The following is a 24,540-nucleotide window of genomic DNA, read 5'->3' as shown; positions in this document are numbered from 1 at the left end:
AAAGGATTTTAAAAAAAAGAAGGAAGGAAGGAAAGGATAACCAAGATTCTTGCCAAAGGCAAGAACCCAGCTCACAAAAAGCTGCGGGTTTCAGGAATTCACAAAACACTGTAGTATCTAAAAAATCAGCAGGAGAAGAAATCAAGACATCAAGCAGTGAAAGCGAAGCAAAGCCCCATGGTATCCAGGACCTTTGGATCTTTAATGCACATTCAGAGCACCAGAGCTCAGACTTAATTTCAGCTGAAAGGTCTACTTAGTGCCCAGTGCTCTTATTTTGGCTGGCTAAATGATGAAATTGTTCCTGCCTGACTTCAAACAATTGGTCCCCAGGTACTTTGGCAGCTCATAGTGTAGTTTGTATCGTACTTGTAGCATGCAGCATTGTCCACTGAATTGACATTATTCTGCTATTACTATTAAATATATTATGTAATTGTCAAGGTTTAGTATGTGTATGTTATATCAATATTAAGAATGCCTGACACTTCCTACTGCAAACCCTATTTTCAGTTAGTTATAACTTCTCATACTTGTAATGATTTGACACAAAATTTTCTGTGCCAGGTGTCTACCTCAGGCGGAATTGTGTGGTGTTCTTTGGTTTGTTTGTTTGTTTTTTTTTCTTTTAATGTCAGCCAAAGCAGCTCAGCTATTCCTGAGAAGTCGGCTAGGGAAAACCACGCAAAATAAACCTGGCAGTCTTTTTGAAGAGACCTAGTGTGTCCTTATCCTGGGGGAAAGCACTTAACCTTTGGCAAACTTTTCTTTTGGATATCTGCTTCAGTTGGTAGGTTCAGATGGAAAACCTGCCAGAATGTGGGTGAACAATGGATGTTTAAGAGATCACTGTTCACCTTGTGCTCACACAGACTTGTTGGAATATGATGTCCAATGTGACCATCCATGCTCAATGCCTTCAGCTCCAATCCAAAACCACCCTGATGTGTGCTTGCCCCCAAAAACTAGCAGCTCCTTCCAGCCCCAGTCAGGAAACTGCAAACTTCTGGTAATAAGATAAACTGTGTGACACATTTCAGCCATTTTTTCCCTTTGTGTTCAAGGTTCATCTTTATGTCGCTCATGCTAAAAACACTGAGCATCCTTTGACACCTGTTTGTGTTTTTAATTCCTGAAATAAGTTTGCAAAAGACTATTGGGAAAAGCAGATTTAATCAGTAAATTTTAAGGCTAAAGGCAGGACCAAGCCTTTCCTCACTTTTCTGTCTTAATGGTTTTAGCAGCAAGACACCTCCAAATGCATACTTCCTACGTACGTTATGGAAAGAGGACATCTTCCTTCTTCTCTCAGTAGGCAGAATATACCTGCCTTGTCTCATGTTCTCCCAACATCTGTCTCAGATCTGGCAGTCCATGCACAGAGCCTCAGACTGCAGCAGTTGTCTTCCCTCATGCTGTGAAGCCACAATACATCCTGATGCACCCCCCCAAATAGCATGGTTTTACTTGGTGGTGTCTTGAGAGGCTTTTCTACACCGTGCCTCTTCCACCTACCCAGAAGTTGCAGATCAGTTTTTCAGAATAATGCGGTAGACTGAAAATGTATCCTAACTGAAGTGAAATCACATAATTATCATTTCTGGTACAGCATCAGTTTGAATATTGCTTCTTTTAGTGGTATTCATACCCTCCAAAATGAATACAATTATTATTGTTGTAAAGATTTCTGCCGTTTTTCTCTGGATTGATGCTCTGGAGACCAGAGCAATTTCTAGGGAATTTGTAAGTACATTTAATCTAGTTTTATTTTCTTAACTTGACACTTCTTTTAAAAAAAAATTGCTAGGTTTTTTTTCATTTCTGAGTATCTGAATTATATTGCTTATTAAATGCCATCCATTGTAGGTCTCTGTAATTCATAAAAACATATAGTGATAATTTTCTTACGAAAGTGTTTTAGTGTGCATAGTGTATATGTAGTCCTGTTGCTTTTTACAGTGTATAACTGATGTGTTAAAGAATGTCAGTATAGACAAAAATTAGACTACACATTAGATTTGTTCAGCAAACGTTTGATTGCTGTATCACAACCTTTTTATTATAGCATTCAGTTCAAAGATGTTTGCATACCTTATTGAGCAAGCCGCATATTTTTCCAGCTAAGGTGTGTATACTGTAGTCATTACATTTTTGCACACTTCACTGACTGAGCTGCATGGACTACTTTAGCTATCACCAGGAATACTTGAGTGAGTTCAGCTGCTTATTTGAGTGCTTCGGTTTGTGTACTTTATTACTTCAGTGGTGTATGTTGATAAAGTTCTGTTCTGTGCTGTTAAATTTTTGGTTCTGCCAATCTAACTATATACCATGCTGAGAGAACTGCACGCATTGCTAACTGCTTACTCCGCAGTGAACATGAGTGGTTGAAATGTTATAATCTGCAGTGTTTTGTTAAATGAGCTGCATATTTTTGTTTTTATATACGTTGCTTACCCAGTTGTGTACATTTGCCCAACTCATTATACAAAATAAGCTTGATTGGAATAAGAACATTCTCTACCAGCTGTCTGCTCTGAGTCAGTATGTAACAAAATTAGCAACTTTCTCTTTCCAACAGTGACATGATTGCATCCAAAGTTGAAGGCAATTGGAGATCTTGTTTGTTTCATTCACTCCATGCAAACATCAAGATTAACAAACCAATTTGTTGCAACTTAATTTGTTTTCACAAATATGAACGGAGTTAAGTAACAGAGGAAAAACTCAGCATTCTAATACAGGAAAATGCTTCCATGTAGAGTATGGAATATATAGAGACCTAAATATCATTATCTAACTTAGAGCCATACATTGTAAATATAAGAAGATGGAAAATAACTAGAGACCTCCCAAGATGGAAATTTCATCAGATAAGCAATATCCTAAATACTTAAAATTACAGATATAACATTTTGTAAATTAAGTGCATGCTTTCATCAAGAGTTATAAAAATAAGCTCATCTCATGACCATTAGAAAATCTCAAAATGCTGCAATAGACAAAATACATGAAAACTCATGTACAGGGATATGTAGTTTGCTCATTAACTCTGGTACAAAATTGAATTAACATCTTTAAGAAAGTGTTTTTCTCAGCTTGCTAGTTTTAAGAGTCAGTTTCAGTAAAACCTATAGGTTATTCTTAGATTTTGTTTGACTAATTTGCAGAGTTTGCATACGTAGCGGCTTGTGCTTCCATTTACAAAATCTTCAGCACTACCTCACCTCAGAAAAACTTTCTTAATTTTTCTTAAGTACAGAGATACTTAATTAGGGCTGTATAGTTTACCTGGATTCCTACCTGCCCCACATATAAATGTAAATGTGCCTGGCTCCTGTTGTCAGTGTCCCACTGCTGATTGCTTTCACTTTAATGTTATAATTCACTATTGTCTGAGCAGGCTGCCTGGAAGGTCCAGATTTGTTTTTGCAAAATTTTACATATGAAAGCTTAATTGATCTCATTGCTTTAGTCAAAATTGTTTGATTTCAAACAGTGGCCATATAACTCTCAGACTTCTTATGAACCGTTATTTAAGAGTGTAAACATTACAATAGTTTGTTCTAAAAACAAACATGTGAATACCTAGGGGCAAATATCATTTTTAGTGGTCTGTCTTCACTGATACCTGTGGAAAAGAAATTTAAAGAGAGAGGTACAAATGGAATGTATTAGTATATCCTAGAGCATTATATCAAAATTAATTTAGTCTTCATATTTCAGTTTTTCTGTGTACATTAATGTTGAGTATCAAAAGAGCACAAGAAACCAGGTATACTGGATTTAACATCTGAAAAGTAAATGTACTACATGAGATGAGCTAGATCCAACATAGACTTTCTTAACAGAAATAGAATAAGTAATTTTGCATAAAATGACCTACAGCAGATAGATGGTAAGGAAGAAGGTTTTGTCTCTGTTTTCTCTTTTCTTCCCCCAGCATGAGTTTACTTTCAGTATCAGTCCATTACCAGTAAAGATCTAGATTTTGCTTTTCCTTTGAACTGTTAAATATCAGCTACAGTTTTCCCAAAGTTATTAGTGTAAACTAAGGTCAGAGTTGGACTCTTTTTTTCTTCTCTATCATTTTCAAATGAACAATGGCTATGTGCAATTTCTACTGTGTAGATATCCTGTACAGTTTTTGCGGAGGAAAATTCTTCCTTTTGCCAAGGGAAGTGAAGAGAAATATTCCTTTCTTTGGGGAAAGAAAATCAGAAATCCTTATTTTTTCCTGCTGCTGTGTGAGGCCTAAGCAGGTTGAAAGAAGCAACTAAGAAGCTTTAAGAGATGAAGCATTCTCCTGGAGAAACTGGCTACTCGTGGCTTGGACGAGTGTACTCTTTGCTGGATGGCCGGGCCCAAAGAGTTGTGGTGAATGGAGTTAAATCTAGTTGGTGGCCGGTCACAAGCGGGGTTCCCCAGGGCTCAGTATTGGGGCCAGTTCTGTTTAATAACTTTATCAATGATCTGGACGAGGGGATCGAGTGCACCCTCAGTAAGTTTGCAGATGACACCAAGCTGGGCGGGTGTGTTGATCTGCTTGAGGGTAGACAGGCTCTACAGAGGGATCTGGACAGGCTGGATCGATGGGCCAAGGCCAATTGTATGAGGTTCAACAAGGCTCAGTGCTGGGTCCTAGGTCACAACAACCCCATGCAACGCTACAGGCTTGGGGAAGAGTGGCTGGAAAGCTGCCTGGCGGAAAAGTACCTGGGGGTTTTGGTTGACAGCCGGCTGAATATGAACCAGCAGTGAGCCCAGGTGGCCAAGAAGGCCAATAGCATCCTGGCTTGTGTCAGAAATAGTGTGGCCAGCAGGACTAGGGAGGTCATCATCCCTCTGTACTCGGCACTGGTGAGGCCGCACCTCGAATACTGTGTTCAGTTTTGGGCCCCGCACTACAAGAAAGACTTTGAGGTGCTGGAGCGTCTCCAAAGAAGGGCAACGAAGGTGGTGAAGGGTCTAGAGCACAGGTCTTATAAGGAGCGGCTGAGGGAACTGGGGTTGTTTAGCCTGGAGAAAAGGAGGCTCAGGGGAGACATTATCGCTCTCCACAACTACCTGAAAGGAGGGTGTAGTGAGGTGGGTGTCGGTCTCTTCTCCCAAGTAACAAGCAATAGGACAAGAGGAAATGGCCTCAAGTTGCGCCAGGGGAGGTTTAGATTGGATATTACGAAAAATTTCTTCACCGAAAGGGCTGTCAAGCACTGGAACAGGCTGCCCAGGGAAGTGGTGGAGTCACCATCCCTGGAGGTATTTAAAAGATGTGTAGCTGTGGTGCTTAGGGACATGGTTTAGTGGTGGACTTGGCAGTGTTGGGTTTACGGTTGGACTTGATGATCTTAAAGATCTTTTTCCAACCTAAACGATTCTAAGATTCTATTCTATGATTCTATTGGAAGGTTTTCATGAGGACTGCTACCCTGTCTCCCAGCTTTCCACCAACCTCTCTAACACTAACTACAGCAAACTGGACTTGCTTTTCTGTTTTCAGATCTGAGTAACCTATTTCTTTGTATGGCTAGGATACCTACTGAAAAATCAGCATACTAAATTCAAAACATACATTCCGTGTATATCACTGCAGTGTAAAACAACATGGACTATTAAAATACTAGGAAGAGACAGGGTATCCATTGTCTGAGATCTGCTGAAAGTAACAATAATTCATAAGATACACATCTATTCCATATATTTTCTGTGTATATTTTAATGCAGCTGGTATATGCAATACACATATAAACTCTTTCATAATTTATACCTGACCTCTTTTCTTTGGTGTTTTTTTTTTTCTCCAGAGAGTAATTTTCAATGTTGTCAACTTCAGTAAAACAAAAAGCCTCTATAGAGATGGGATGGCTCCAATGGTGAAATCCACAAGCAGACCAAAATGGTAGGTTATCCTTTCAAAGACTTGCTTAATGAAATAAGTGTTTTACTTGGCACTTTCTTGTATCGAAGACGTTATGGCTCATGTGCACCTTTTGGTAAGAGTAGGAGAGAACTCTGATGCAAAAGCAGTGTTGTGAGGACAGGTTCTCTTTGGAGCAGATGGACAGTATGAACTCTGGAGGCCCCTTCCAGCCTTGCTGTGATGGTGTGTTGTAGTGCCCTGTTTCAAGTACTATGACTGAAATGATGTCCATTCAAGCAAACTGAACAGTCAGGGCTTGGGCCAAATTATTTTTCAGTGACATCCTCACTGTTCAACTGTTCAGACAGTCTCTGGCCCGGTTTTGGCCTGTGCCAGCTAGCAGTCTCCCAAACAAAGCCTGCAAACAATATGGGACATGGACTGGGCCTGGACTGGTTCTGAAAGGCTGTTTGGATTTGTTCTCCCTGTTTTGGGTTGGTTGGAGTTTAGTGGAAGACTGTGAGCTCTGCCATGTGAGTTGACCTCATGTGAACGAGCAATGTCTGGTCTGCTTTATCTAAGACAGAAGGCGGCCAAACAACCTGGCCGTAAGCTACACAATATATACAACACAGAAAGGTATGCACATATGAAACACGTGAATACCCATATAGATGGTACATTTTCTCAAAGCAAATGTAATGAAACGTCTACTGTGAATAATAATATGTAAATCTAATGAGTCCTAATGCATGCAAGACTCCCAAGAATTATATGATTTGCCTTCAGCTAGAAGACTTGTTTGAATATGGATGGTGAGGTTAGACCATAAGTGTACAGTAATGTATTCTTGTAAGCCTTTACAGCTGCTACTTTTTATTGGTTAATTAATAATACATTTGATCAAGCCGCACATTATCTGAGCCTTATTAATATATCTTTCTTAAATACTTCAACTGTGACGAAATTTCCACCCACAAGATGTTAACTTTTGGTGGTCATAAGATCATTGTTATTGTATGGCTTCCTCTTCATATGACCGACAGAGTGGCTATTTGGTTTTTTATCTAGATGGTAAGGTCATATGGACAGAAAAGCTGTCTCACAGTACAGTTAGTGGTTGGAGTCAATTCCAGCTCAATAGGAGCATGTAATAACATTGAAAATTAATTAAAAAAATCCATTGTGTTTAGTGTTTTTGTAGCAAAAGTCATGTTAATTGTGTTTACTATTTAACTTCAGAAAAATCTTTTGGGGCATTTCAGGGCCACATTTATCAAGCATACTTTAATCATCTTTCAAAACCTTTTCCTTCCCTCACTGGGGTCTGGTATTTGCAGCTAAGTATATTGTGTGTTAAGTTTATCTATAAATCAGATATTGCTTTCATACAAATTTTATGCCTTACTTTGGTTTCAAATTAAAGTGTAAATCTTACAAAACAATGCAAAATGGGCTTGTTCTAGAACATATAGGCTCCTTCACTATTTTTAAAACAGATTTCCATTTCCCTGGAGATCTATTTATTTTTGTGTTTTATATTTTTAGGGGATGTATTTTGCTCCCATGAAAGTGAGGAATGAATAACATTGCCTGGAGCCAGGCACAGTGTAGGCAGCAGGTGCTGAGCAGCTTCCTTGTACAGGGCTACTACCATACTTTAATCTTGTTTCTGAAATTCTGGCTGTAATTTTTTTCTTTAAAAAGATCATTATTCTATTAAGGTATTTTTATTTCTTCCTAATAGTCTGTGTATGAAAACATGGTGCTGTACTTTGAAGGTGCACATTAATTCATACTGTTATCAGGGACCTTAGTGATATTGGGGTCTACTCAGAATAATTTTCGTCTTGATGTTAATAGGAGTTATGCATGTGTTTTCCAAGTGGGAAAACACATACATTATTTTCAGATATAGGCTTTCTATTAGAGCTGTCTTCCATTTGGATTATGCCTTTTACAATTACCTCTGTGTCTGTTTCCATGGCATTCTAGTGAAACCTGTAAACAAAATTTTCTCTTCCTGTTTGCTGAAATAAGATTTACTAGTACTTGCAGTTGCTAATGCAGCATACAGGTAGTTGTGATCCTTGAACATGAACAGGGCAATATCCAGCTGCATCGATTTGATCCTGTTTGATGCTTTGTATATATTAGTCTACTAAGCAATACTGAATCATTCAATGCTGCAAAAGTGCTGAGGTTTACACGAGGGTACTCAGGATTCCGAACTGTGGAAGGAAACTGTTGGAACTCTCCACCTTATATTAAGATATAAGTCAGCATAGCAGGTTACTGGATATAAGGTAATTAAATTAGAAAATTATATATTAATTACAAAAAGTTGAAGAAACACAAAAGGTTTTAAAATCAAGTTAAAAGGAAGAAGATTACCAGAAGCCATGGTCTCCAAATATTCTGTAAGAGACCTCAGTCCTTCATCTCTGAACTCTTCTGTACTAAATATTTGAGGAACTCATCATTATTGTGCCTGCCTGTGGAGGCATGTGATTCATACTGAAATTCTCCCAACTTCCTCTGGCCACACTGACAGAAGCAATGCTGTGTCACACATAACTATTCCACTCCCTTTTTTATACAATCACGTTTGAGGTTTAGGGTGATAAAGTGTCTCTTCCTTTTTGCATTTGAGAGATGTAGGTACATTACTTCTCTTAATAACAGATATTCAAGCCTGAGTTATGCCCTTTTGATATAAATGAGAAAGTTCCCACTGTATTCAGGATAGAATTTGACCACATTGCTTGCAAAATCCTGCATATCAAAAGTAGATTGGCCTCCAGAGACTGTGAATTTTAATGTTTGTTTTGAATGTGGTTATGCAAACATGGCTCCGAGCTTTGCAACATTTTGTGAGTTTGATTCTCGACTCTGGAACAAATCACTGCCAAGTGCTCTTGAAGTAGTGTGTCAAACACAGATCAACGTTTTTGACCTGTATTCTCTTGCCCTGTGGGGTAAGATCTTTACATGGAGTCAGCATCAAGGTTCAGCTCAGTGTTACTGATGTAAATGGAGTATATCACTGTCATCAAAGCACTCTATGTGGACACAGATGTTCTGGTGTTGACATATTCTTCTCTTTTGAAGTAAGGCCAAACATTTCCAGTAATGAGCTACTTAAAGACAGGAAGAAGTATGCTGAAGGATAAGGAAAAACCAGATTTCATGCTAAAGAAAAAGATTATTTTTTAAGAAGAAAAAACCAGAAAAATAAATTCTGATTAAAATTATATCTATTTCCCCCATACATGGTAATGGATTTACTGAATATTCTTTCCCAGAGGGACAGAGCAAAATAAAAAAGAACTAAGCAGGTTAAGTTCTGAGTCCCTCTACCCATTTTTTCTGCGTTTTTTGTGGACGTGCTATGTTGACACTACGTAGTATGAGGTTGTGTCAGTTGCATCAGTCAGATTTCACTTCAGTGAATCACAGCTCATACGTAGAAATGCAGCATTGTGTCACACCATGTTACATCAGTTGCACTTCATAGCAAATTGAACAAGATGAAACTCAAGATTTTATTTCAAGCCAGTGGAATGTGCTGTGTCTGATCAGTCAGCGTTTTTGCTTAAAATTAGCTGGTTGTTCAGAAGTATCACACCAAGATTTTAGAGAATTGGTGTTTTTTCTCAATAATGACTACTACAAATATAAAAAACTCAATTACTATAATAGAGACCTGTTCTGTTTTGACTAGGTCTTTTTTTTTGTCTTATTTGTGGAGGTGCAGAATTTGAGGGGGGACGGATTTGAGGAAATTAAATTTTTGCTATGCTGATGCAGTTTCTACTGTAATCTTCTTTTTCTTTGCTGCTTCATTTAAGTGCAACCTAATTTTGTTGCAGTTTCTTAATCATGATTTCACACTAAAATCTCTGTCCTTGGAAGGTACTCATAAAACCTACCATGTGGGCATAGCAGTGGAAGGCCATTTAAGTACATATAGTGTACTATTATATTGATTGCACGAAGTTTTACAAGTTTCTCAAAGTGAAATAGAAGAGTGAGTTGTTCGAGAGGCAGCAGATTTTCCAAATGATGAAGTGAGCAAATATTCCCTTTGGGCAGAGAACAGCTATAACTCTTGATTATTCAGTGTGAGCATTGCCTCATTGGGGACATTAGTTTTTCAAATTGTGCTAATCTTTTAAAAGTAACAACTGGCCACTCATCACCTTAGGTATTTCAGCAAGATCATGTGCAAAACTCTAATTAGTATTTATAGAACAGCAACTCCTCCCAGTAGAATAGTAGCGGTAGCTGGCAAATATCTGGTTGACACCTGTTAAGTCTTCAGACATCCATTGTATTTTATTCTGCATTTCAAATGAGCAGAGAGCAGTAGGTGAAGTCCCCATAATTAAGGGATAAAGGATAATAAATAACATGGTTCTTGAGTGGATGAACACAAGGTTAAAGGCTGTTCTGCAGTTGTGATGCTGTGTTTCAGGAATTGTTTGTTTGTAAGTAACAATGCTAGCTAAAATATTATGGAGCCTTCAGCATATGAGAGAGGATTTATGTCTAGATTTACATGTGTTTTGTTTATAATGTCAGATTTCAAACTGCTTCTTGGCAAAGCAGCTACTTTCTTCCCTGCCTTTTATCTCACTCAGCATTGATGGCTTTTAACTGGATAGCTGCCTTCCCCAGCAAGCGCTCCGCTACCTCTGTTGCTATAACATCTACTGTTAAATACTCACAACACATTGCTTCTGAAGCGTTTTTCTTTTCCAGTAAACCTGGGAGTACAGAAAAACTTCTAGGTAATTAATTCAAATTTGAATCTATATGTATCTTGGTAAATATTGTCATGATCAGGAATTTTGGTAGACATCGAGAAAAGCAATGTAAGTTTTATGAACAATACTCCCATATGTTCCATTCATCAGAAGGGGACAAGACTGAGAAAATCTGAATTTTGAGTAGCTAAAATGTGTTGATTCTTGCCAAGTTTCTTTAACATTTGTGTCTACAATGCAGTGTTACAATCACTACCATGTCTACCAGGCTGCATTATACATTCAGAGACTTTCAGCAGCATTTTTAGTATGTATTTATATATCTTTAGCCATAAGATAAGCTGTTTGTGAAATGAGCTGTCATTTGTGGTGAAACAGTTTGAGAATAAAGCACTAAATATATATATAGCTTGCTAATTTGAAAGACTAGAATTGCTTACTATAAAACATATAGCACACGAAGGTTAGTGATAACATCACCTGAATTTAGGTAAAGAAGATGAACAAGCTGTTATTATTACCTGATTCCTTCCTTGGACTATTTTACGACTTTGGCTACTGTCTGAAGTTTGTTCCGTTGCCAGTTTTGTAATGTAATGTGTGCTTGTTCTTGCTTTCCTGAGGGATCTGGTGAGGATGCTTTTGGAGGTTCAGAAATACTCCCCATGGCACAGGTGTGTGTTGATGCAGCCTTTGCCAGGTGCAGATCTGGCTGCTCAGAGCTGCTCGCTCCCTTGTGCTAGTACAACTCTGCATAGGATCACCAGACTGGGAGCTGGCCCAGGCTAAAAGTAAACTTTCAAGGAAGAGAAAGAGGATTTAGTCTTGGTCTGGTTCATCACATAGATCCAAAATCAGCTGTATGGGTCCAACTGGAGGAGCAGTGAGGGAGGTGGGAATAAGTGGCTGGAGCAGGGGTGAGGGAGGGAGGATAGCAGCTGCTAGGAAAATGCCTAGAGAATTGTCTGTGGAACCACAGCCTCCATTTCAATAACTTGTAGCATTTTATTTGGAGAAAATAGGGAAAAAGACATTGCAGTATTGACCTTTTAAAATCCTGCATTGAGTGATAAGCAGGAGTAGTTTTGTCTTGGTCTTACTGTAGCTCTTTGGAAGAAAATAAGATGTTTTTAGACAGTTTTGAGGTTGGCATGTATATGAAAGTAAAATAACTGCCTCTGAAGTCAGTCCCTGGGTAAATTAATGTTTGTGTGAATCTTGTGAAATAACAAAAGAAACAGACCTAACCACTCTACAAATCCATAAAAGAAATGCACTCTCTTCCCCTTTCCAGTCCAGCAAAAGTAGTTATTCCTGGGAATATAGAGTAGGTTACGTATCACTCTTATCAGCAACAGCTTTTGTGGAAATAGAGGAGAGGTTATATTCTGCTGACACAAAGTATGAATCAGATCCCAAAACTAATATCTTTATTGTGCAAACTAAATGGGATTACTTTGTGGCAAGAAAGAAAGTTAAATTTTACTGACTGGATAATTTGCTGGAAATTTAAGATGCATGGAATTATGTTGGGGAAAATTAATAACAAGGAAATTAAATTAATATAAAAGAAGGCAAATGAATTTTAGGATTCAAAGAGAAAATAATGAAGAAGCTCCAAAGGACCGCTAAGCCATCATTTAAAAACCCTAGCTATTTCATATGTATGTATGTGTTTCCTCATCATTTATCTGATTGATCTCCTATAAATCAATTTATTTAGGTTACAGCAGAGTCAAAAGGCCCCAGCCAGTATCAAGACTCATTGTGCTTAGTGCTGTGGAAACATATAAACAGACACAGTCCTTTTCCAAAGTTGTGAAAATTTTATGATTGATTTCAGTAAGAGCAAAGTTAGGCCAATACTGAGCACTTCTGAAAATTCCATCCTTAAAGATTTATTCCAAGCAGTAACTGTTTAAAAAATGACATACTGCTTACATAAGAGTCTAAATATTTGATGGTTATAGTATTTACATCTAAAACACCAGAGGCTATGTGCTTTAATACCTCAATCTGTTTCCCATATACTCTGTCAACATGAGTTCCCTGCATTGATTGAGGGCACTCCGTGATCCCTAAGGTTGTATTCATGAAAGGTTACCCTTGATACTACTTCATTCACGAAAGGTTTGAAGCGCATAGGAAACAAATGGGTCTATTCCTGCTAGGTGCGTTTTTGCCATCTATAAATACTTAATTACTGGGGTGCTGATGAGAAATTCAAAACCTTAAAAAAGTGCAGTTACCTGAAAATAGCTCCCCCATCACCAGTGCAATTCACAATGAAATTTGCAGTTGGGAGGTTTTGTGGCAGTTTAAAACAACTGAATTGTAGGTTTTTCCCACTACAGTCCATGGTGTTGCGTTTAATGGCTGCAAAATATGACCAGAGCTGTGCATTACATCCCATCCTGAAACAGGTCATTCTCTTTCCTCAGGTGATGGGCATTTGGTGGAACTGATTGCATGAAAAGTGTTCACAGAACTGGGTCCCTAACCTTGGCAGGTTTAAAAAAAAGTATATAAAATTGAGGCTTTTTCCCCCCAAATGAGTCTGTAAGTTAGATAAATATGGGCAGCACTGAACTCAAAGCAGAGTCAAACTACCAAGAGGACATTGCAGCTTTTCATTGCAATTTTGTACTTTGAACTAATGGAGCGAAGCAGAATGAAAATCACCTCTGTTAAGAATGGCATTTATCAGCCGTAAGTACTTAGTAGTAAGAGCCCTACACAGACAAAGCTGAGTGTCACCAAGAAATGTACTTGAAAATCAGACTGTTAACACAAGACTACACAAATAAGAGCCAAAAACTGTAATCAGAAAATGCAACATCTCTTTAAGAATGTTTTAATGGTCTGAAGAGTGCTAGACAAGTTGAATTTAACAAGATGTAATAACCTATGACATAATATAATTGAGAATGCACCAGGATGCAGCACAGTCAGGTTGAATTTTGGCTTTCCTTCACTTAGGCTTGCAACTTTAAAGATCTTTCAACATAGGATTTTAAAAATACATAGTACTGTTTAAATTTACATATGACATAAAAGCATAGGATGTGCAATATATCAGGAATACAATTCTAAGTAAAGTTAAGGCTGAAATATCCAGCCTAATATTTTTAAATGTTTGTTTGAATCATTAACAAGAACTTTTTCATTCATTTTCTGTGAAGAAACAGTATTTAGTGCAGAGGAAAAGGTAATGGGAACTATTCATTGTGAACTTCTGATAAAAGAGAGATGGTTATCAGGCACCTGCCTTACATTTGAAGTGCCATGGTAAAAGCCAAAGCAATGAGTTCAATTTCTTTTTCAACAGAACATAAAATAGAAGACAAAAACATTTTGCTGTACAGTGGAAATTGAGAATTGTAGAGAAAATAAGCAGTAAATAAGTATGGCAGGTGATAATGCAGGAACAGACATTAAAATAATAAGTGCTGTATCTTGAACTTTGTCTCATGGGGTTTGACAGTTGTATATAAACCCAAAATATAAAAACCTAATTTTTATGCTGTGATTACTAGGGTTAAGTTATGAATTAACTTCTGTATGATATGTCACTGGTTTGAGAGAATTAAAATTTAATGATAATAGAATAAAGATCTTTCCTGCATCTCTAGATGCTGAGGCAGCAGCTAAAGTTTGTTTTTTTCAACTGCTTCGAGTAGGATTATTGAATTCTAGCTTGAAAGTGAAACTTCGTCTTCCTGCTTCACTATATTAAGCATCTCTGAGATTGAAAACCTAGCAAGATCTCTCCTAGTGTGATTAGAAAGTATCCAATATTTTTTGGCAGCAAATACTAATTCCAATCTTTCTGTCTAGTACTGCTCAGGCAGCATAAGGATAACTGGCTGTCAGACGCTTTGGGTAATGGGAAGGTGAGGCTCCAGGCTCTCAGTGGAAAGATGGTGGCTTTGCTGACAGTTCCCTACCTCTGGAAAATAAAAGTGCTGCTGGGGGGAAGAAGGGCTATGCTGGGCAAGGGGGCTGGGCGGTGCTGGTTCTTGGCTGGAATACCATCCCTTTGGAAACCGTGAACCATTAGTATAGGTTTGAAAAATACAGCACCTTCATTACTGCTCTCAGACAGCTGGGTTTCTCTGTGCATGTCCTCTCTCTGCTGCTTAGTAGGTCTGTTGGTGGAATTCAGGGCTGGTAGTTATCTGCCCAGGGTCTCAGGACATTGGGCAGCCAGGCTGGAGAGTCTCTCCAGCACCTGTAATGGAGTCCCCAGGCCTGGGACTTACCCACAGCACGGTTATGCAGATGGGCTGCAGGTGAGCTGTGCAGCTGAAGTGCAGGTGTCCATCCTCAGGGCATTATATTTGCTACAGGTGTGCAGGTAGTTAAAAAAAGACTCTTACGTCTGCCCCTCTCCCACACAACGGATGGGAGGCTCTGAAGCAAGGAGGTGAGCTCTGTTTGTACTGGCCAGCAAGGGTTTTTTCCAGCTCCCAAACCCCAAGAGCATGTGAGCTATTTAATTGATTTTATCTTTTAGCAGTGAGGTATGCATGGCAATTACTAAAAATGATGACAAAGCAGCCATAGAATATTTATTGCAGCTGGACTGCTTTGTTTGAAGCAAGATGCCCCCTGTGGGCCTAGGCTGAGGGGACCTGGCTGTGGTGGGGCCTGGCTGTGGTGGGGCCGGGGGGGGGGGGGGGGGGGTGGCTGTGGTGGGGCCTGGCTGTGGTGGGGCCTGGCTGTGGTGGGGCCTGGCTGTGGTGGGGCCTGGCTGTGGTGGGGCCTGGCTGTGGTGGGGCCTGGCTGTGGTGGGGCCTGGCTGTGGTGGGGCCTGGCTGTGGTGGGGCCTGGCTGTGGTGGGGCCTGGCTGTGGTGGGGCCTGGCTGTGGTGGGGCCTGGCTGTGGTGGGCCTGGCTGGTGGGGGCCTGGCTGGTGGGGCCTGGCTGTGGTGGGGCCTGGCTGTGGTGGGGCCTGGCTGTGGTGGGGCCTGGCTGTGGTGGGGCCTGGCTGTGGTGGGGCCTGGCTGTGGTGGGCCTGGCTGTGGTGGGGCCTGGCTGTGGTGGGGCCTGGCTGTGGTGGGGCCTGGCTGTGGTGGGGCCTGGCTGTGGTGGGGCCTGGCTGTGGTGGGGCCTGGCTGTGGTGGGGCCTGGCTGGTGGGCCTGGCTGTGTGGGGCCTGGCTGTGGTGGCCTGGCTGTGGTGGGGCCTGGCTGTGGTGGGGCCTGGCTGTGTGGGGCCTGGCTGTGGTGGGGCCTGGCTGTGGTGGGGCCTGGCTGTGGTGGGGCCTGGCTGTGGTGGGGCCTGGCTGTGGTGGGGCCTGGCTGTGGTGGGGCCTGGCTGTGGTGGGCCTGGCTGTGGTGGGGCCTGGCTGTGGTGGGCCTGGCTGTGGTGGGGCCTGGCTGTGGTGGGGCCTGGCTGTGGTGGGGCCTGGCTGTGGTGGGGCCTGGCTGTGGTGGGCCTGTGGTGGGGCCTGGCTGTGGTGGGCCTGGCTGTGGTGGGGCCTGGCTGTGGTGGGGCCTGGCTGTGGTGGGGCCTGGCTGTGGTGGGGCCTGGCTGTGGTGGGGCCTGGCTGTGGTGGGGCCTGGCTGTGGTGGGGCCTGGCTGTGGTGGGGCCTGGCTGTGGTGGGGCCTGGCTGTGGTGGGGCCTGGCTGTGGTGGGGCCTGGCTGTGGTGGGGCCTGGCTGTGGTGGGCCGCCTCCCCCCTGCCCAGAGGCCATCTTCCCGCAGGCACTGCCTACCCCCTCTTGTGCTGCTCAGGCTCTGCCTTGTGCAGTTTTGCTGCCTTATTCCCTCATTTTTCCCATTCTGTGCTCTTGCACAGCCACCCCTTCTCAACGCTTCCAAGCCCGGAGAGAAAATGGTGGGTGCTGGTGATGAAACGGCCCAGGATTTGCCAGCGTGCCCTGTCCCTTCAGAGGTGTCTGCAGGTGCGTAAGCGGGTTGCGGGTGTTCGCTCGGGTGCCATCTGCCCACAAACAGTGTGGCTGAAGGAATCGTGTCATGAGAAGCACAGTAATGAAAAGAAAGTGTCCTATCAGCAGCTCAAGAATTAGATTGTTGTTAGGGATTAGTTGTAAATTTATTAGGGAATTGCGCTGGGTAGTTGGACTTGCAGTGAAATGACTTCAAATGGCAAAACTAGTAACTTCCAAAACTGCGAATTGCTGTTGAGATTGAGGAAGAAAATTGTGTTTGAGTTAGCTTTTTGTTTGAAGACTTCACCATTGTTCAGCCTTTTTCAGGTGCTGTTGTGAAAAATACTGTATTCATTCTATGAAGAATTTTACAAAATAGTTTATTGGAAATGTGTGATACCCTTCAGCAAATTTATAGGAAAGGCCACTGCAGATCAAGATAAAAAGAGATGCAACTTAAAAGGATAGATTCACCATAGAAAGAAATTGAGGAATATCCAAGTTAAAATAATTTACCATGCCTTTTAATAGTTGATAAAATCCTCTCCTAATTTTTTTTCTCAGTGTAGTTAAAAAGCACCAGTACCTCATAGCTTTGAGACCAGCAGTGATATAATAATTTAGCTTTGATAAGGAAAAGAATTTTTACCCATCTGCTACTCTACTGGATAGTTTAATGCTCTTATGGTTGTCTTTTAAATATCATTCAGTCAATGAAGGGGAGTCACGCGGCATATGTATGTTTGTGTGTAGTTTTTTTTATTAAACATAATTCCCTGGGCTCTCCTGAGGGACTGTCACTATCCTGGGGGTGCTGGTGGAAGCGATTGTGGTGCAAATCCTGCCTGGAAAGCGTTTGGCTCATTTGGGCTACGTGAGCTTGAGGAATGACTCAGCAAGGGGAAAAGTGTAGGTGCAGTCAAAAGGGCTTTACCTTCAGGATCAGCTTCTGTAGCTAAAAGCAAAGTAAGTCAAGGTAAGCAGGGAAGGAAACATATTCAGATTCACCGAGTGTTAATCCTTGCAGGCAAAAGTCCAATACTTGTTTTAAAAGGAGGAAAAAAGGGGAAATACTGTTTGTGCACCTGGTGACATGAAGGGGGAGTTGATTTAGGTGGGAATCATGGATATAAGTATAGTTTTCTGTGTAAGTGAAAAAAAAAGAAAAGCCTTGTGTTGTAGTGCTGTATGTCACACTCCTTGGGCATATGTGGTTAACCGTTACATTTCTGTCTGAAAAGCACATAGGCTTTAAAATGAGTAAATTACATGCAATCTTGGCCTTTAATCATGTACTGAGAATGATCACCTGGAGGAAATTTCCACTGTTGTGCAGTTGCAAATGAAGAGTCTTGCTTGGAGCACAGAAACAAGGGGAGAAAAAGTATGAGGGATCAGTTGCACAGAAGAAACATGAGTAGCTTTTCTCTTGAAAGTATTTAACAGATGTAACTCTGCTTTCCTGCCATTATCTCCATGAGTAAGGATGGGTCTGGATGGTTGTACATCAGTCTGAAAGGGAACACTAAACTGCAGGTCTGCCAGTAAAGAAGCCAGTTGCAAAGGGTAGAGTGCATGTCAATATTCAAAAGATGTCTTAAATCAGCATGTAGGAGTCAGAGTTGTTGTGCTTTTCTATTTCTGTAACTGAAATCTGCTGAGAGTTCTTCTTTCAGACTCACTCTAAAGTATTCCCCCCTCCGCCCCCCCAGTCTGAGATACGCATACTTCAGAAGTTAGCGTCTGTGATCTGTGTGGCTGTATTCTTTGACAAGTGTCTCACAGTACAGTGAAAATGAACAGAGCATTCTGGATTTGTCATTTCTAATACTCATCGACTTGTATCTGTGTACTATGAAAGTATAGAAACCAATAACCTAGATGAATCATAAATGTCTGGGGTGTGTGTATATGTTTGTGTGGGGGATGCTCTTTCAGTTTGTTTTCTTTTCCTTTTATTTTGGCAAAGAATTCCAAGTTTACACTAAGAGGCTGGGCTTCAAAAACATATCTGAATAGAGGAAATGAAAGAGTGGATAAAAATGGAGAGAAAATAGTAGCCTGGAGTGAAATGTGTGACTAACTCTGTGTCTGAGGCCTCTGGATACTAAAATTGCAGAAGGAAATAAATTGCATGTTGACTGCACGTTTTTCTTCCACTCTTAGAGAGACAGAAACCAGGATGTCTTCTATATAAAGTAACAGTGAACTTAACCATAACCAAGCATGGGAAACTGTATTTTAGTTCTCAAGACTCTTATCTTGCTGCACAATAGAGCATAGCACTTATATTCACAGTACTGCCACTGTGTGGTTTCCCCTGAAATTCTCCAGGTAAGGAAAGCTATTCTCTACCAAACCATCAAGACACTCAAAGCAGTGTGTACATGTGGGAAGGAGAGCGAAGGCAGTGAAAATTACATGGATGCATTTCAAAAGACTTACTCTTTTGTTTTATTTTTGGTTTTAGTTTTGGCTTGCCTTTCTTGAAGGAGGGATTTCATGCTTATAAAGTTTCTGCCCTCCAAATATGTGTTGTCAGCACAACCTAGCATTTCAATACCTTAATATTTACAGTTGAAACTGAAGGTTTTTACTCTTTGTTTCAAAAGTTGATACACAATTTTAGGTTCAAACCAAACTTGTTATTAGACTTTCTTTTTAAGGTTTTAGTTCTTTATTTCATTGCACTGTACTTTCAAAGATATAGCCACTGACAGAATCTTGTGCTAACATAAAAAAAGGCTGTTTATAGCTTTAATTTAACATGTAATTAATAAAAGCTATTTCCCTTGAAGGCACCAAAAATGTGGATTAAGCTTTAGAAAACCTTCTGGTAAGTGAAGCTGAGATACTTTATAGCAGATGCACAAGTGGTGTATATATTCACAGACAACACTTACAAGTATCACTAATACCTTCTGCCTGACAGTATGAGCCACATGGATGAAAAGTTAATGGTCACTAATGCCTCGATAAAAGCTATTTATTGGAATATCTTTTTTAATATTCACCTTTAAGTACATTGAGTTCTGATTTCAAAATGCACTTCCATACTCACTTCTTATGTTGGTATCCAAACATTTTTGCTTTGCGTGTATGGGGAATTATAAACAATTTAAAATGTCACAAAACTCTCTGGCACTTGGTAACACAATACAGCTCTTACAGTCAAGCTCAAAAAATTTAAAAAATATACTTTAGGTCAATTTTATTAGAATATGGTATCTTTTTACTCTACTAGTGGTAAATGAGACTCAAACTTCTAGAGTTATTGAACAGTACTCATTTTTTACCTCCACTTTCTGCAAGGCTGTGCTGGATATCTTCCATCTTAGTGTCAAACTAAACAGCTGTGTTTTTGAAATGATAGTCAATTAGTCTTTTTTTTCTTGCAATATGTAAAACTGGAAAATGGTGAAATAGAAATTTCTCTTAAATTTTTGGGGCATATTTAAATGTGGCTATGTAGGCCAGAGTCAGAAAATCTGGAAACTAATAATGACTGCTGCATCTTTGTCATTGTTTGACTTCTACTCTCCTCCTCCTGCTTCATGTTGTATTTCCATGAATGTGAGATATGAACTTCAGAAAACAGTGCCTTGAAAACAAATACATTGTATTACAGACATGAAAATTCAGCAGTACTCAGAAGTTGAAGTCATTTATTCAGTTGTACAATAATAATCTAATTGTGAAGTTTTTAATTGCAGAGGAGGAAACTATTTTTATTCAGTAAAGAAGACTTCTATAAGAAAAAAAGGAACGGGGAAAAAAAAAAAAAGACTGCTGCTTCAAATGATGGTACCACACTTGGATTGCACAACAGGGCTGAACCTCTGACAGTGCTCCCCAGTCAAATAGCTAATAGTTGCCTAGAACATATATAGAGATGAAAACAATTGCTTTGGGTGGATAAAGTGAAAGTCAACTGAGGTAGGAGGAGGGCTTTAAAAGCCTAACTAATGAGACCTTGACAGGCTTTGAAGAGTTAGGGTAATTCTGCTTGGGTTTTTGTGGGGCATGGAGTGTGAGAAGGTTGATTTCAGGAATTCAGCGAGCTCAGCCAAGGTGGTTATAATGTTTTGTTGTCTTCTGCTCAGAGTCCCATCCCAGGATAGAATATAATGCTTAACTAGTGTTTATTATCGCATCTTACAGGAGGAGAGATAAAGGTAAAGGATAATAGATTTTTTTTCAAGGTCATTGTAAGAATCAGCTTTGGAGCAAACTTGGAATTCTTTCATTCTGTTTGCTTCTCAGTTCAGTGATCTGAAAGCAAAAAAAAAAAATCTACTACCAAATTTACTACGTTATACTTTTACACTACTACCTTAAAATTTCATCCAATACGTAGCCTGGCTGTAAGCAGATCCAACTTGGGTTTGCATATCTATTTATTTTGATTTTTTTTTTCAGAGATTTATTTTTTAAACTCCTAGAGAAAGCTTGAAAGTTTCCAGGCCTTCAGAGTGCAGAAAATTGTTTGCTTTGTTTCAGAAGCATATTACTGCTCCTAGCAGGATTTAGCACGCCTTTTTAGTTATAAAGGAATATTTGTATTCACTTACTCTAATCTGAGAGCTAGAATTTGCCTTTCACAACATTTATATAGAAGTTATCTGCTGCTAGATGACTGAAAAAATCACCCTTCTATCACCTTGGAATACTTGCATGACTTTTTGTGTTTTAAAGCTGTCTAAAAATATACCCAGACATTCCAAACAAAACAACAAAAAGGCTTCCCATAAGCTCCAGAACAATTAAACTCGGTGCTCCCTTCTAAATAAACCATGTGCTGGGTCAGTAAAGCCCACAAGAGACAGGCTCTTTAGACCCACTTTTTGCACGATTTTTCTGCTATAGACCTTCTGCACAGGTTTGGAAGCATGTCTCACTCTAACTGCCTAGAAAACCTGCACATAATGTTAGATTTAGCTTTCAGAAGTTTTCCAGCTAAGTTTGAGCCACTGAAATGAAGGTTCATAACACAAAGGTTGTCATACCCTTTGTTGAAATGGTGCCCCTATAATGTGGCATATTAAATATTTAACATAGTTTGCAGCAGATAAAAAGCAATTTTGTTTAATTTTTCCTAAATATTAATGCTATCATGCACCTTAATCCTTTCATTATAATAAAAATTTGTTCAAGCTCATTCTTATTAAACATTTTCTAATTTATAAGGATATGGATGTTTTGCGTCTGATCCTAATAAGTAATAAGGCTAAAATGCCATTGTAAAGAAAAAGGGTGAGAGCTGGGAGGGAATCTTCACTGGTATATAGGGAAGAATTACAGGCTAGAAAAATAACTTTATTTTTTTACCCAAGGACACCAAAGACAATGCTTATCTCCCAAGTAACCCAGCTCAAAGTTTTGGGTCAGTTGTCAAAGAATGAAATTAAATACCTGCAAAACACTCAGTGAAATGACCTGGAAAATAATTTATAAAGAGGTTGGCATTCATGTCTGAGTGAGGACCATTCTTCCATCTGTATCTCTGAACTGCAGAAAAAAAGAAGAAAATTCCTGGATTAGAATTGGTTTCAAATCACCTTTTCTCTGCATCCCAGAACAAAAATGTAGTTGGCAATTATAATGCTAAAGATGTGTTCCTCCACCTACTGTTAATAGGGTTACTGGAGGCAGTAAGCCCTTGATACAATAGCAAATGCTTCCCGTAACACATCCATCTACATCCAAAGACAGCAGCAAGATATGCTACACATATGAATATTAACAATGAAAATAAACAACTTTAGGGCAATATTGTTTAGAATTTGAATATGTTTAGGCAATATTATACTCATTCCAAGTATATTGATGTGGCTCCACTAGTTGCAGTAAAACTACAGCTGGAAACAGGGGTGGGGGTGGCCCATTTTTGTACAGGGTCTAATGTCTCTGGTTTGCTTTAAAAATTCTTTGTTTACTCTTCTTTCTCTCATCTAATTCTAATTTACACACACATTAAAAAAAAGAAATTCACATGTTTGCTTTAAAACTATTTTTTTATTATTATACAGCTTTTCTTTCCTCGTGGAATGACTGTTTTTAATTTCCAATGTCCACAGTCCTTCAGTTGCACAGAAAAAATTGCGAATTTGCTTGTATACAAAGAACTTTATTGCACTTGTGGTAGATGCACTTTTTTAAAAACAAAATAGTTTCTTTTAAATATTAAGCTGATTAAAACAGTCTTTGCATAATTCTTAGGCCTGCTGAATCCCATGTTAGTTGATTTTCTGAGCCAATATACCTCATGCATGGAATAATTATATAGATATTTCTGTTGAGAAAGCAAAGAATGAACTTGCAATATAAAGAACTAAGTATAGTAGCTGTGGGGATTGTGAATACAATAGGTCAGTACTTGTTTTCATGTCAGTGTAAATCTGGAGAAACTTTTGGATTTAGCTGGAGTTATTTTAGATTTACATCACTGTAAGATAGGCTACTTACCTCTACTTCATTATATTATAGGATATTGTGATCTCAATCCAGTGAAGCACTCACTTAATCTTGAAAATATGAGTAGTTTACTGAAGTCAAAGTTGAGCATGAATTTAAGTGCCTTGCTGGATATAGGCTTCTCCTCTTAAATGCCAGCAATGCACAGATAGTCATCAACTGTATATCCCACTTGCTTCTAATACAAATAACTGTATCCCAGATATCCCCTGCCTAGATGAGATCAGCACCCATGTGAAGAGCAGCTGGCTGAGGCCAATCTAAAGGCAGATAGAGATGGGATTGTAGGTAAAGTCAAACACTCCAAGAATGGGAAAGCACTTTTATTTTAGAAAATGCTTCTGGATGGTGTGCTGCTCCTGGAAAATCCTGATAGTGTGTGTAACAAAAAAAACAAAAACAAAAAAACACCAAAAAACAACCAAAACAACAACAAAAAAACACCCGCCCACCCCCCCAACAACTCAATTCACTTTCTTCCTTCACTAAACAGCTAGAAGACTGTACCCTCTGCTCTGGTTGCATACCTGCCAAGGAATGTTGTTAAGTATACTTGCAGCTTCTCTTCAGCTGTACCAACTACTGAAGATACTATTGTCTTCCTTTCCTTGTGTCCTCAGAAAACACAGGGAAATTCTAGGCTTAATCTTACAGGCCAAACAGCACTGATATTAGTCTTAAAAGTTGCCATGTATCTTGGCCTAAGATAATAAACTGAGACAGTCTTTTGCAATTGTCAAAGTGAGGGTTCTCAAATCCTGTGGTCATAAGTAGCAAAGCTCAAGCTGATAGAAGACAGTTTCTCAGCAGGGTTTGTGGTTTTGATCTCTTCTACTGGAACAGATTAGAAGAGTGAGGAATCTTACTGTCCTCCATAATGAAATGGAGAACTTCTATCAGCAACTGTGATGAAAACCAGTAAAAACTAAGAGGGGAGAAAGAGCAGAAAGTAGAAAGAAGAGATTTGTAGTAGTAGGAGAAGCTTTAGGAGAAAGAAGAAAATATCCTAACAAATCATCAGTCCTAGCAGTGTCTTATGATGGATAGCCAAATTCTCTCTGAAATCAAAAGGAAGATTGTCTTTTTCCTAGTTCTGAATAAAAGAACAGCTACTATGTCCTTCATCTAAGTGGAGAATGCAAAGAACAACTTGCAGTACCTATAGATGAGGTTTATGAAGGTAATTAACTAGTGTCAGAAATACTAAGGAATTCCTCACTCATGCCTGTGACTTTGAAATAATACATTAACAAACCAATTTAATGAGACAACCCCAGAAATCCCATGCTGGATTTCTTTCTTATTGTAAGTTCTTGAAGTAAAAGTTCTCGGCAATAAGATATATTAGCCTGAATAGTCTTGCAAGGGAAGTGGTAGATGTCTCACTATGTAGAGGATTTGATGAAATGCTGTGGAGTGGGATGTAAGGAGGAATCCTACAAGGACAATGAGATAGACTCCCACAGCTTAAATCTTTGTCCATGTGTAATTTCTATCCAGCTGTTTAGCTTTACACTGATGTGAATATAGGAGGTTTTCATC

At 39.6% G+C, this 24,540-nt stretch overlaps 1 protein-coding gene across 1 annotated transcript in view; it reads left to right on the top strand.

Moving 5' to 3' along the window:
• The window catches only part of AGBL4 (AGBL carboxypeptidase 4), a 946,609-nt gene that overhangs the window by 224,149 nt on the left and 697,920 nt on the right, over positions 1-24,540 (top strand). Inside the window, exon 4 of the mRNA XM_050901055.1 lies at positions 5,805-5,899. Within this exon, the coding sequence (XP_050757012.1) occupies positions 5,805-5,899 (95 nt within the window). The remainder of the gene's footprint in view (positions 1-5,804; positions 5,900-24,540) is intronic.

The sequence above is a fragment of the Gymnogyps californianus genome, chromosome 8 (assembly GCF_018139145.2).
Source record: "Gymnogyps californianus isolate 813 chromosome 8, ASM1813914v2, whole genome shotgun sequence".
NCBI classification, from domain to species: domain Eukaryota; kingdom Metazoa; phylum Chordata; class Aves; order Accipitriformes; family Cathartidae; genus Gymnogyps; species Gymnogyps californianus.
Note: the sequence above shows the minus strand (reverse complement) of the source record. Positions and strands in the feature narration are given on the sequence as shown.